Source organism: Numenius arquata, chromosome 1 (genome assembly GCF_964106895.1).
Source record: "Numenius arquata chromosome 1, bNumArq3.hap1.1, whole genome shotgun sequence".
Lineage (NCBI taxonomy): Eukaryota > Metazoa > Chordata > Aves > Charadriiformes > Scolopacidae > Numenius > Numenius arquata.
The window spans coordinates 133745574-133760949 of NC_133576.1; the positions used below are offsets into that span (position 1 = coordinate 133745574).

At 41.7% G+C, this 15376-nt stretch overlaps 1 protein-coding gene across 7 annotated transcripts in view; it reads right to left on the reverse strand.

Annotated features, from left to right (window-relative positions):
- The window catches only part of DLG2 (discs large MAGUK scaffold protein 2), a 673276-nt gene that overhangs the window by 284426 nt on the left and 373474 nt on the right, over positions 1-15376 (reverse strand). For all 7 annotated transcript variants that reach the window (XM_074147594.1, XM_074147586.1, XM_074147578.1 and 4 more), the window contains 2 exons: positions 13618-13762; positions 10478-10619 (listed from right to left, as the gene is read on the reverse strand). In XM_074147594.1, coding sequence (XP_074003695.1) covers positions 10478-10619; positions 13618-13762 — 287 coding nt within the window. The remainder of the gene's footprint in view (positions 1-10477; positions 10620-13617; positions 13763-15376) is intronic.

Here is a 15376-nt window from a genome sequence, read left to right on the forward strand (position 1 = left end):
TTCCCCAGTGCCTGCCGGTGATGTAACTGACATCCTGGGAGCTTGATACGGTTTTGTATATATTGTATCTATTTCATTATTTTCTTCTTTATTTTTATTTTAATATTAATTTTTCATTAAAGTAGTTTAGTTCATTCTAAACTTCTGAATCTCCTTATCTCTTTCTCCTCCTCTCTCCTCTTTTAGGGGGGGGAAGGGGGGGGGAAGGGCCATCTGCCGGTCCGGTTTTGGTAAATTCAGCCAAAACCACTACAGATTTATTGGCGCCCAACGTGGGGCTCGACGACTGTGGTTTGATAAGATTGCCTGAATAGTTTGAATTCCAGTTTGCTTTCACCATGTTGTACCTACAGGATATGGTATATGATATTTTTAGAGACTTTTTTATGAAGTTGATTGATTTAGTGGTGCTTAACTGGGTGGACATATTGACTTGTTGTATTGAGGTAGGTTTATATTTGTTCTGTGTTTGGATGCGGTGGTATAGGCGTGCTATGTTGGTGTGGGCTGGTGCTCAGGTGTATAATCTGAGATTTGCATTTGGTAGGGTATCTTCATGTTTCGGGCATCGCATAATAGATTCTGCCGCTAATTACACTTTTGATTTTGCCTGGGGAAAGCTTACTTTGCCTGTTCATGATTATTTAAAAATGTTACCAATTGAACTAAGGGGTGGAAAACCTACGGGCTGGACAGAGAAAGATTGTTATGATTGTCTCTGTCATGTGGGCCTGATTTTGATACTTATGACACTGAATGTGGTGCAGGCGTTAGATCTTATTAGACTTGAGGAATATCAGAATGAGCATCGAGTGACAGGCAACCTCGCTACTCAAACAACAGAGACACAAACAGTTGCTCCCCCAGCCCCAGCGACAATCGTAGCAGGAACACAAACCGTTGTCCCTCCAGCCCCAGCGAGAGTCACAGCAGGGACGCAAACAGTTACTTCCCCAGCCCCGGTGACAGTCACAGCAGGAACACAAACAGTTGCCCCTCCAGCCCCAGCGACAGTCACAGCAGGGACGCAGACAGTTGCTGCCCCAGCGAGAGTCTCAGTGCAGACACAAACAGAACCAGCCCCGGCCCCGGCCCAAGCCAAGCCAGCGGCACCGGCCAAGGCCACGCCGACACCGGCGCCAACGGCATCGGCTGCTCCCCCACAGCCACCGGCACAAGCCAAGGCTCCGGCTTCGGCACAAGCCGCGCCCCGGCCCGTCCCGGCCCCGGTCACTCCGCAGCCGGCGGTAAAAGTGACTCCGCCGCCCGCACCCCCCACATCTCCGTCGCCAGCCCCTCCTACGCCCGCAGCTGCACCGGCCGCTCCGGCCCCGACAGCCAGCGCTGCCACTGCTCCAGCTCCCAACCCGAGCACTGCCGCTCCCCCAGCGCCAGCAGAACCGGCACAAGTTGCTCCGGTGACCAGGAAGCAGAAAAAGAGGTTGGCTCCGTCCCCTGCCCCTTACGACAAGGACATGCCCAAGCTAGAGAGCTCGGGAGAGGGTTCCTCTGATGAAGATGCAGGACAGGGTCCGTCTGGTGTAGATAAAGGAAAGCACCCTCTTACAACACAGTCAACAGTTCCTTCTCAGGTAGATAGGGGAGAGGGTCCTTCTCAACCAGCCTCGATACAGGATGATGCCTCAGATGTAGATGTAATTATTAACTCTTTGTCCTTAAAGGATTTGCGAAATCTGAGGAAGGATTTTACTCGTCATGATGGGGAGCCACTTCTCTCTTGGTTGCTCCGATGCTGGGACAGTGGAGCTAATTCCATAGACTTAGATGGTAGAGAAGCCAGCCAGCTGGGAAATCTGGCCAAAGAGGGAGGTATTGATAAAGCGATTGGGAATAAGGCAGAGGTTCTCAGTCTCTGGAGGCGACTGTTATCAGCTGTAAAGAGCAGATATCCCTTTAAGGATGATATCCAAAGCCGTCCAAGGCAATGGACCAGCATGGAGAAAGGTATTACATACCTGAGAGAACTGGCTATTCGAGAAGTGATTTATGGTGATTGGCAAGTGACTATAAATCCTGATGAAATGCCATGTCAACGACCTTTGTTGAAAAAGTTTGTGCAGAGTGCACCATCAGTGTATTCCCACACTTTGTCAACAATGGTCTGGGGAGCATCTGATACTGATACCCCAACTGTAAATGAGGTCGCTGATAGGGTGCGACAGTATGAAGATAGTCTCTCTCGTCCCATCGGTGTTGCAGCAATAGAAAACCTGACTAAGAAGATGGCTGAACAGAATAAAACACAGACTGAGGCCATACAGAATATGAATAAGACACAGAATGAGACAATAGAGAAAATGACCAAGGCAATAGTTGAGCAAAACGAGACAATTTTTCACAAACTGCTTGAAAAACTTGCTGAGATTGGGAGAGAATCTTACTCTTCTCCAGCTCAGGCTCAAGTTCCTGCTCAGGCTCAAGTTCCTGCTCAGACCCAAGTTGCAGCTCAGACTGAGGTGCCTGCTCAGACCCAAGCTGCAGTTAAGACCAGAGTTGCAGCTGTTAAGAAAAAACGCCCTCCTATGAGACCAACCAAAGGGAAACAGGACTCATTCCGAGGTTTCCTGTGGCTTTGCCTCCGCAATAATGGAGAGGACATGAGGAGATGGGATAAAAAACCTACTTCAGCCCTACAGTCACGAGTGCTTGAGTTGCAAGGTAAAGCAAACAGAAGAAAGGATGGTTACATGAATATGGCTGCTCCAGTTCAGAATATGCACTGCCCCTGTCCAGACAGGAACTCACCTTGCAATTGGAGATGCTGTCCTCAGCATTAGGGTTGCCCTGCCTCCAGCCAGGAGGAGGAGAGGGATAACCGAGTTTATTGGACTGTGTGGATTCGATGGCCTGGCACATTAGAGCCACGAAAGTATAGAGCCCTGGTGGACACTGGTGCACAGTGTACCCTAATGCCATCGAATCATAAAGGGACAGAATCAGTCACTATTGCAGGAGTGACAGGAGGATCTCAAGAACTGACTGTACTGGAAGCCGAAGTGAGCTTGAATAAGAATAAATGGGAAAAGCATCCTATTGTGACTGGCCCAGATGCTCCGTGCATCCTTGGCATAGACTACCTCAAGAGAGGGTATTTCAAAGACCCGAAAGGGTATCGGTGGGCTTTTGGTATAGCAGCTGTAGAGACTGAGGGTGTTACACAGCTGTCTACCTTACCTGGCCTTTCAGATGACTCTTCTGTGGTAGGATTGCTGAAGGTTGAAGAACAGCAGGTACCACTTGCTACTTCCACGGTGCATCGACGACAGTATCGCACTAACCGTGATTCTTTGATTCCCATTCAGAACCTGATTCGTCGGCTGGAGACTCAAGGAGTGATCAGCAAGACTCGCTCACCCTTTAACAGCCCGATATGGCCAGTGCGCAAGTCTGATGGTGACTGGCGTCTAACAGTAGACTATCGTGGCCTGAATGAAGTCACACCACCACTGAGTGCTGCTGTGCCAGACATGCTAGAACTGCAATATGAACTAGAGTCGAAGGCAGCCAAGTGGTATGCTACAATTGACATTGCTAATGCCTTTTTCTCTATTCCTTTAGCAGCAGAGTGCAGGCCACAGTTTGCTTTCACCTGGAGGGGTGTCCAGTATACCTGGAATCGACTGCCCCAGGGGTGGAAACACAGCCCTACTATTTGCCATGGACTGATCCAGACTATACTGGAGAAGGGTGGAGCTCCAGAACACCTGCAATACATTGATGACATCATTGTATGGGGTAATACAGCAAAAGAAGTTTTCAAGAAAGGTAAGAAAGTAATTGAGATTCTTCTGAAAGCAGGTTTTGCTGTGAAAAGAGGTAAGGTCAAGGGACCTGCACGAAACATCCAATTCTTGGGAATTAAATGGCAAGATGGTCGTCGCCAGATCCCAATGGAGGTGATTAACAAAATAACAGCTATGTCCCCACCTACTAACAAAAAGGAAACACAAGCCTTCTTAGGCGTTGTGGGTTTCTGGAGAATGCATATTCCAGGTTATAGTCAGATTGTGAAACCTCTCTATGAAGTGACTCGAAAGAAAAATGAGTTTGTGTGGGGTCCTGAGCAACGACAAGCCTTTGAACAAATTAAACAGGAGATTGTGCGTGCAGTAGCACTTGGACCAGTCCGAAGAGGACAGGACATTAAAAATGTGCTGTATACTGCAGCTGGAGATAATGGCCCTACCTGGAGCCTATGGCAGAAAGGACCAGGGGAGACTCGAGGTCGACCCCTGGGATTTTGGAGTCGAGGCTATAAAGGCTCCGAGGCCAACTATACTCCAACTGAGAAAGAAATCTTGGCAGCGTATGAAGGAGTTAGAGCTGCTTCAGAAGTAATTGGTACTGAAGTACAGCTCCTCCTGGCGCCCCGATTGCCAGTGTTAGGTTGGATGTTCAAAGGTAAAGTTCCTTCTACTCATCATGCCACCGATGCTACCTGGAGTAAGTGGATTGCCTTAATCACACAGCGAGCTCGAATAGGAAATCCAAATCGTCCAGGAATTGTAGAAGTGATCACAAACTGGCCTGAAGGTGGAGATTTCACAATGCCACCAAAGGAGGTGGTAACACGTGCTGAGGAAGCCCCGCCATATAATGAACTCTCAGATAATGAGAAACAGTATGTTTTGTTCACTGATGGATCTTGTCGTATTGTAGGAAAGCATCGAAGATGGAAAGCTGCTGTATGGAGTCCTACACGACGAGTTGCAGAAGCTACTGAAGGAGAAGGTGAATCAAGTCAATTTGCAGAGGTAAAAGCTATCCAGCTGGCCCTAGACATTGCTGAACGAGAAAAGTGGCCAATACTCTATCTTTATACTGACTCATGGATGGTGGCAAATGCTCTGTGGGGATGGTTAAAACAATGGAAGCAGAGCAACTGGCAGCGCAAGGGTAAACCCATTTGGGCTGCTGAATTATGGCAAGATATTGCTGACCGGCTAGAGAAACTAGTCGTGAAAGTACGCCATGTAGATGCCCACGTACCTATGAGTCGAGCCACTGAGGAACATCGAAACAATCAGCAAGTGGACCGAGCAGCTAAGATTTTCCAGACAGATTTAGACTGGGAACACAAAGGTGAATTGTTCTTAGCTCGATGGGCCCATGACACTTCAGGTCATCAAGGAAGAGATGCAACGTACAAATGGGCTCGTGACCGAGGGGTGGATTTAACCATGGACGCTATTGCGCAGGTTATCCACGACTGTGAAACATGCGCCGAAATCAAGCAAGCTAAAAGGTTAAAACCTTTGTGGCATGGAGGTCGGTGGTTGAAATACAAGTATGGGGAGGCTTGGCAAATCGACTATATCACACTCCCTCAAACCCGCCAGGGTAAGCGTTACGTGCTTACAATGGTGGAAGGAAGCACCGGATGGTTGGAAACCTATGCTGTGCCCCATGCCACTGCCCGGAATACCATCCTGGGCCTGGAAAAGCAAGTCTTGTGGCGACATGGTACTCCAGAAAGAATTGAGTCTGACAATGGAACTCATTTCAAAAACAATCTTATAAGTAGCTGGGCAAAAGAACATGGTATTGAGTGGATATATCATATTCCCTATCATGCACCAGCTTCTGGAAAAATTGAACGATACAATGGATTGTTAAAAACTACCCTAAAAGCGATGGGTGGTGGATCCTTTAAAAATTGGGACAAGCACTTAGCTCAAGCTACTTGGTTAGTTAATACCAGGGGATCCATCAATCGAGGTGGTCCTGCTCAATCAGACCTTTTACATATTGTAGAAGGGGATAAAGTCCCTGTGGTGCATGAAAGGAATATACTAGGGAAAACTGTATGGGTTTTTCCTGCCTCGGGCAAAGGCAAACCCATTCGTGGGACTGTTTTTGCTCAAGGACCTGGATGTACTTGGTGGGTGATGCTGAAGAATGGAGAAGTTCAATGTGTACCTCAAGGGAATTTGACCTTGGGTGAGAATACTTAATTCCGAGTATGATGTTAGTTGTTTACAATACTAACAGTGTTCTATAAGTGTTTTTCAGGATGACACTGCAAGGATGAAACCTAGCCGGATTGATCAAGTGGCGTCTAGTAAAACTTCTCTGAGATGGACATGTTACCCATGGGCACGAACCACAATGAATTTCACACTGTCTTTCCTACCCTGAGAACTTGATCTGCTGTGAAATGGACTTAAGCTTTTGTATATAGAGATAAATTATAACTGAGTGATTTACATATATCTATCTATATATGTATGTATGTATAGATTTTATAGATGATAGTAGTTGTAATCTAAGCATGATGCAAATGGTATGGAATAAGGGGTGGAATGTCCCGGTTTGAAGTAAAACCGAACCAATTTTCTGTTCTGTAACTTTACATCCTAGCTAGGCCTCCTCTAACTCTCTGAAATTAACGGCATATTGTGGAGAAAACTGCTCGTTCTCAGAGTGATAAGACCAATGTTTGTGCTCCATGCCAAGGAACGGTATGCAGGGAGGCCCTTGCTTATACTTATTGCTATAACAACCAAGGTCAGGCAATTTCGTTATTTGCCCCCTTAGAGAGTCGGAAACGGAAAAAACGTAGAGGGGTCACATAAGTGGGGAGGAGAGGACAGGACAGGTGACCCAAACCTGACCAACTGGGGTATTCCATCCCATCTGCCCCATGCTCAGTATAAAAGCTGAGGGATCAAAGGGTCAGCCCTTTTTCCTGCGATGGCCGACGTCCAGAGAGGACTCTGTCTGTTCATCTGCCTTTGACCCCGATCCGTGTGTTCCTGACTCCAGAGCTGGAATCCAGTTCCCATTCGTCACTGAGTCTAGCCTGGGACTTCCCCAGTGCCTGCCGGTGATGTAACTGACATCCTGGGAGCTTGATACGGTTTTGTATATATTGTATCTATTTCATTATTTTCTTCTTTATTTTTATTTTAATATTAATTTTTCATTAAAGTAGTTTAGTTCATTCTAAACTTCTGAATCTCCTTATCTCTTTCTCCTCCTCTCTCCTCTTTTAGGGGGGGGAAGGGGGGGGGAAGGGCCATCTGCCGGTCCGGTTTTGGTAAATTCAGCCAAAACCACTACAAAAGTGGACAAATTAAGTTGACTGTTCAACCACTTAAACTTTGCCAATACATTCCTTATATCAAGTAAGTTAAAAGAAAGCTTATCATCAGCCTCACTCAAATCACTTGTACAAAGAATTATGAAATTGCAAAAGCTTCTTATAGTAAAGTTACTGTTCCAAATATTTTTAGCTGGCACAAGTGAAAATCTACCAGAAGTGTTGCCACGTTATGACTGCATTGGTAATAAATTTCCTTATGTGATCACCATGTAAATTAGCCCTGAAAAACTATTATAGCAAGAACAGGGAATATTTTTAATGGATAGCACTGCAGTAGTTGGCAATCATCTTAATTATAAAAAATTATGTGAGGAAACCTAATTATAAATGCTGCAATCAAGGGATCTATAGGTTTCACTAAAATTATCACTATGATAATTAACCTCCCAAAAGATTTTAAGTCTTTCTAAACTGGTCAGCAACAAAGACTTTCCAAATATATTCTTATTTTAATGGCAAATTATAGGCAAATCCTATGGCATTGCACAGAAAGAGTGCGTTCACTCTAAGTTTACAGCTGTGAAAAATACTGTTGGAATTAACGTGGCATTTTCAATAGTCCCACTTGAATCAACAGGCAATAATTAGCTACATGGACATTTAAAAAAAAAAAAAAAAAAAGAAAAAAGGATCAGCATTGTTCAAGGGTTAAATGGTTTGGTTTTGAAGGTCAGAGCTTCTTAGTTGTTACAGTCAGAGGAGAAACCTGGTCTACTGGCACTTGTTTGGGTGTCTCTCAGATAGTGCTGTATGATGTACAGCCAGTGAGAAAATGCAATGGCAAGAAGTGCCATTTTTCTTATAACTACATTCATTTTATCTTTGTGCTTTTGCACCCTGTGTATCAGTGTAGCATATAAGCTATTATTACTAATATAATTAAGTCCTTAGTAGCCTTCTCCTTTTCAATAGGTCAAAGTGAATACTTGTTTAGAACTATGAGATTTTAATCTGATTTGCTCTGTTGTGTTCAGAGTCTGCTCCTATTACTCGACACCTTTATTTCCGCCTTCCACAGAAGGTCATGCTTGTAGAGTCAACCTCTCCTGTCAATAGCTCCAATGCCACAGAAGATATCAGAACTTTCATTAGACAACACACTAATTTAGGAATCTAGATTGGAAGAAGAACACAGGAGAGGAGTATTTCACAGAATACACACAACATCTCTGGGCGTTCATTATTTTCTGCAAATAATACAAAATGGACTCTGGTGTGGACACCTCAGGCAACAACCAAAATGTATCAGTGTTCAGCTTTACTGTCAGAAGCTAAACCAGCAAAATTAACTTGTTTTAAAACAAATTAAAAATATCAGGATAGGAATACATCTGTCTTCCTAAAAAGATCAAAAAGACATAGTAATTAATTACAAAATATATCCTGCATGGCTCTTTTAGCAGGTATGCTTTCAACTGCATACCTAGTTAATGGGCTAGGATTGTCATTGCCTTCTCTTCTATGACTGTTTTTAATTATTTTTTTTTTGGTAGAACTAATTAGAAAGTTAAAATCAGCTACATGGAACACAAAGAAACACAGGATTGTCTGAAAACACTTCTTCATTACCTTGCAGGTCTTCTAACTCTTTAAATGGTCTTTTAATTCTTAGGGCAGCTTTTCTCCTCAAACCAGGACATAGGATTACTTCCTTCACCTTCTCTGACTTCTTGGTCTCCTTTTCTATTATCTGCTTTTAAGGTTGCATTTTTTTGCTGTTTTTAAACTTTGCCAACTCAATACAGAATGAGAGAATTCAGTACTACAAGGTTATTGACAAAGCCTTCATCATTGTAACCCAGATACTGTATTAGTATTCTTCCCATACATAGGCATTTTAGAAATTATGAGGTCAGTCCTAGCCTGGTTAAAGCCTTGATGCACAACTTAATGAAACCAATGTTTTAACTATTAATTAAAAAATGTAATTTCTTGGAACCCTTTGGAGAATATTCATCCTAATTGAATGTCTCATAAGTTGAAGGAAAGCAATGTCAGCTTTGCATCCTCGATCAAAACAAAGGAGAAACTCTTTTAGCCAAGATGGGGAAGCTAGGTGTAGTTTCCATATGTTTATGTCCTGATTAACCACTGTATCATGATTTAGTTACTCTGAATCTGTCTGATCCAGGAAGTTAAGCAGCTTGAGATTGTAATCATATGCAACAAGAAACATGAAATGCAAATCAGCAAGTTTTGCAGCTGATGAATACATAAGTGGATGAGATTTTTGGGCTTGAGATACACAATAGGTCAGGTTAGATGATTGGAACAGCCCCCTCCTAGCTTTATACACAATGAATTTATAAATACTGAATCACAGAAAAAAATTAATTTCTAATTTTCTGCGGCACTAGATGTTATAATGAGGGCTCACTGTACAACCTAACAACTGTTGTCTTCTAATAGATGGTAGTGCTCTTCAAACAAAAAATAAATGCACACTGTCTCATCAGTGACATTCAGTGTTGACCAAACACAAGACACAAAAAAACCCTCCCAGCATTTTCCTATGTGTCTTTTCTACCTGGAAATCAACTACACAGATAAAATTCTGCTACCACACTTCCATACAGTAGTCTCAATCCTTTTGGGATTATTAAAATAAAAAGGATTAGAAACAATTTCCAGGGTCATTTTGCTGATAATCACATCAAAGAACCCCTTTTAAAAAGGTATCAAGTGCCACTGCATGAGCAGTTTCCTTTTAACCTCCATGCTCTCACAGAAAGCTGTTTCATATTACGATTGCTCTAATGCTTAAGAAACTTTTTCCAGTTTCCCTCTTATATTTATTCACAGCCAGTTTGCACATTTTTTTTCTTTTCCCATAGTGTTTACTCTCTGTGACATTTATCCTTCAATGTGTGTACACAGAGCAATTACAGGCTATTTCAGCCTTGCTTTTGCTAAACTAAACAAGCTGGACCTTTCAGAGTGTACTGTCAGGGGGAGGTACAAATGCATAGACGGTCACTCCACCCATACACGCAGTGAGGCAAAGGAGTCACTGATCCCGAGATCTCCTGCTTGTGCCAGTAAGGAACTATCACAGCTAATACACCCGTTAAGAAGCAGAAAACTTTGCTCGGTGCCAGCGTGGCTCTAGCACAGCCATGCTATTTAGGAACTAGTGCAGGATTGCACCCAGACAACACGGACCTCAGGTCAGCATTCATTCATGCGATCTTTCTCCTAGTTGTCTTCATACCTGTATCAGTTTCAATTAATCTTCCCTTGGACATGGGTGAAAAGAACTGTATGCTGTATTCTACTGGGGGTGCACTGAGTGCTTTACCTATGTCCTTTGTGGTTGTCATGAAAGGTAACAATTAAAGAGAAGCTTCTGACCTGGTGTAGTCGTCCTCCACAAGCATGTGCTTTGGAATGGGTGAGTATCTTCCCGGTGAGATGGGGGCCAGGGATGCCTTGTACTCTAAAGTGCCATTGTTTCCAGAAGAGAGTATATGATTTTCCATCGGTGGAGAATAAGCTGATGGTAAGAACAAGCATTTCTAGTTAGCCACTTTCATGTTTGATTAGATGTCACAAGAGCACCATTTTTAGTTAAGTACCAAGAACGTGCTCATTGCTGTAAATAACATCAGAACAGACAGTCCTTGCCCAAGAGAGCTTAAAATGTAACAAGAAAGAATGAAGCTGGAGTTTTCCTGAAAGGTTGATAACAATGATGACAATAATAGTAATAGTAATAATAATAATAATAGTAATAATAATAATAAAACTGGCTCATTTGCAGGGATGGACTCTTTAGAGGGAATCTGAATAAGAAAGGATAGTTTGGGAGACAGGAAAAAACCATTTTCTTCAATTAGAGTTGACTTGAAGAAGGAAATGTAAAGAGAGAATGAGATTAAAAGCACACTCCTCTTTTTGGCTCCAATATATAGCAATAAGAGTAATACAGTAAGAGCTCATTGCAGGATAAGAGCAGGAATTTTATGCATGGCAAGAATTATGTATGGTGAAGATTTAAAGCTGTGATCTACTGAAGATACCGAAATTCCCAATGTAATTGAAATTTCAGTACCAACATAGATAGTGTTTAGATCACAGTAAATCGATATATTTAAAATAGAAATCGGATACAAACATTTTACATATTAATGATTAATAATGGAACTTACAGGGCTGATTCTGTATTGCTCTGTGGGTTTTGTTGTTTGATTGCTTTTTGCTATTCTGAAGTTACTGGGGATATTTATGAGTGGAGAGATGTAATAGTTGTATTCAAATCTCTAGTTAATGTAATTAGAAAAGGAAATGATAAATAGGAAAAACAATGATACATGCTTCTGCAATTGAGTTATGATTAATTTTCTCATGAGAAGAAGACAGCTAAACTCTCTAGTATTTGTTTCTGTCTGTCTTTCAGATGCTGAGGTACAGAATGTTTCAAAGCAAAATATCTCTACAGGGAAAGGCCATTACCCGTTCTGAAATACTCCGAACTTGCGGGCATAATGAAAGGTTCCCTGAGGATAAATGAATCTGTATGCACCAACAGCCTGGGATGGGCTACCGCAAATCTGTTCAACCTTTACTCTCCCTCTGGAATTACTTCTGTCTTCTCATATGCTGCTGATCTATAATCTGACATAATAAAACACACTGTTTTAGAACTCCCAAACTATTACTTTGGAAAGTATTATAAAGCGGGAGACTGGATAGGGACATTTAGCATTTTTACTTCTTGGGCTTTGCTAAGATCCAGACCAGACTGCTACTGAACGATGTGATTGCCATCTGTTATAACATTTGCTAAGTAAATAGGTATCCTCAGCACAGTTGAGAAGACCACCTGACATGCATGTTACAAAACCTTCCCTTCTATTTTAATGGAGCAGCCTGAATACGGATATCTAGTTTTTCCTTCAACTTTTTCAGTCCACAGTAGCAACACTATGCAAAAGTACAGAAAAATTTAAATCTCTAGCATTTACTGGGAAAATCTGCCTTTCCCAGCCCTTGCTTGGCCTTAAATGCCCCTAGGATTATTGGCAGGAGATCAAGATGGGTTTGGATCAGTTGCTGAAGCTCTTGTCAAAAACTAAACTGCCAGCCAGTTGTTAGATGGGGCAGCTGGTCCCTGTTGGTAGTTGAACCCAAGGCAGACAGTCTTTAATGAACAACTAAACAAAGTAATGAATGGAGTTTCAGTAACGAATTGTTTAGACCAACAGGGCCCACTGACATAGAGAGCTGCAACTGAAACATTATGATTGCTGTGAATGAAAATGGAATGAGAACACCTGGGTATGGACACCAGGAGGACTGGAAGGAGGGATACAAAAATGGCATGTATTGATAGCACCTAGATTCATCAATAGGTCATCAATACTCAACATAACTACATGTAACTTGTCAGGACAGCCTACACACAAACTAAAATAAAGACTCAAGCCGTTAAGAGATGATGGCAGGAGATAAAGACTAGATTTGAGTCCAGGACAATCATATAAGGAGACAAAAGAGAAGTGAGTAAATCCTGAAGACACGCATGGGTGGGACAGATGGAAGAGACAGTAGATCCTAACTGCTGTCTCTTCCTTAAGGGTACAAAAAGCCCATCAACAAGGAGGTTGTCAACCTAATAAGGAGGTTTATATGTATGATAAAGACTCCACAGCCATCCAACCTTGCTCTTGATCATCTCAGGGAGTCTTAGCAATGCACCTAGCTACACCTCTTTCTACCTAAATGCTGGACATGAGCCCAGATGGTTTTGAGTGCATGGATATGACAGCCTGTTTGAAATCAGTTTGTTTTAAAATAAAATCATCTTCCCCTCCTATGAGATCCTGCACTGAGCTTTACCATGTTGTTTCAACAACTTTTCCTACAAGAGTGTACATTGAATGCAAGAACAAATAAGGCCTTGGTTCCCACTGAGAAAATAGCAGATGAACATTTATAAAATTAATGGATGAACTGAGAATAAAGCAAAATAGAACAATAATTTAGGGACTGGATAAATACAGAAAATAGGTAAATTTGTGTAAGTAGAGCAGCGATTTTTACATTCCAAGCAGATATTTTATTGAAATATCATATACACTTTTCTCAGGCTTTTCACTAAGTTTGTAGAAGATGTTTTGCTACTTGTTCCACTTTTTCAGTAGACAGCGGACTCCAGTCTACAAATCTAATAATATTTCAAAATATATTTGCATATAATTATGACTGTAATTGTCACAGTTCAGTCTAATCACCTGGACAATGGCTAATTGGAATCAGCACAGCAGTACATCAGCTACATTGTTACTTTTGCAGCAAAAATACTTTAGCAGAGTTATATTATTTGTAATACTTCATGAGTGTAGCATGCTTAAGTGGCAATAAACATTTCATTTTTGTAGCCTTCCAAGCTGTTTCATAAACTTTAATGGGGTACTTTGGGCAAGCTGTGAAAAAAACATAATAATCTAACAAACATATCTCCTACAAAATGAGTTGCAAAAATCACTTACAGTGAGTAATATCTGGTGGGCCATAAGGATCGGTCATGTAAATGGTGGTGGGCTTTCCAACCTTCAGATACACTACATCTGATGTGTTCTTCAGTATCGCTACTGCCTCTTCATGGGTAACTTCTTCTAAACTGTAATTATTTACCTTAAGGGAGAAATCAGACAGGTGAATTGGGATGCAGAAATAGATACAAAAATGACACAGTCTTGTAGTTATCACAGTATTGGGAAAAAATGCTGTAGACAAAGAGCCCTGAAGATTACAGAAGCAGTATTGCAGCAAGGTGGAGAATTATAGTTCCTTTCCTTATAGAAAAGGACAGTTTTCTTAGCACATGCATAATCAAAGACTGATGTAGTGGTATTAATATCACAGAATCACAATGGGTTGAGATGGCTCTTGGTCTTGCCAGGAGGAAAGTCCTTCGTGATACTGTTACCAGTATCATCATTAACATAAAACTATACTTAATAATAATTTAATAACTTAACACCACATCATTTACAGAAACTGCCTATGTTGTTTGATGTATCAAGATGAACTGTCCAAGTTCACCTCTCTGCATGCATGGCTAGGACCTCAGAAATACTTAACAACCCCAAATCTTTCCATCCCTGACATTCAGTGACATAGACCATTGAAATAATAAGACGTACAGAATGATATACAGAATAAGGGGCTAGCAATGAGGTACTGGAAATAAAAAAGGGCAGTTACGGATAGGGTAAAAGGGATTCTCAGTGTGAAAGTTTGTTGGTTTTCTGGAGGCACAGGAAAGAGAAATTGAAAAAGTAAGAGAATGTAGTACTAGTTCTGTGCTTTTTCAGAAAAGAAAAATACTTAACCAGAGCAAGAATAAGAGGTCAGGACTACAGGTTAAATAGGGAAGGAAACAGTGGTAATAAACATTGTGTATTTATGCTTTATTCCCAGAAAAATAAAAAGTTTTAAAAAAAGTGTCAGAAGTGGTTTATTGCAGAGGCATATAAAATTTATTCACATATAAATCCATCATATCCACATAATGTCAATTACAGGTTGTCCTCCTATAAACAGAAAAGTGAATATTCCCTGCTCATAAAGTATACATCCTGAACAGAGAAATTATAGGATAGAAGAAAGAAGTAAAGAAGGATGTAGATACAGGTTTCAGACATATGGTGTCAGCCAACAGAAATCATAGAATCATGGAGTATCTTGAGTTGACAGCAACCCATAATGGATCAAGTCCAACTCCTGGCTCCTCGTAGGGCTACCTAAAACTAAACCATAAGACTAAGAGTGTCATCCAGACGCTCTTGAACTCTGACAGGCTTGGTGCCGCGACCGCTTCCCTGGGGAGCCTGTTCCAGTGACCTACATTTCATGGTGAATGTTGTATATGAAATATTTTATTGAGATTTAAAGTGCCATCCTCCAACTTCTACAGTTATTGCCAGGATTCCTCACGAAGCCTATGGAAGGTGGACGGAAAAGAACCTCCTCAAGGATAGTATAACACAGTACAGCTGTAAATCACAGAAAAAGATACACGCTTTCTAGGGAATTTAGTATCAGTAAATTATCAGGGACTTGACTGTGACAATAAACTACTGCCAAAGAGTTTGGTAACTGGAGAGAAATCCAGGAATTATGAATCACTAGAGGACTCTTCATACCCAGATGATTTCATCAATATCAAGAGAATGATTATTATTGGACAGTACTGTTAAATGTAAGAATTCTCTTTAAACTTTGTTCCTTGTATAATTCTCAGAC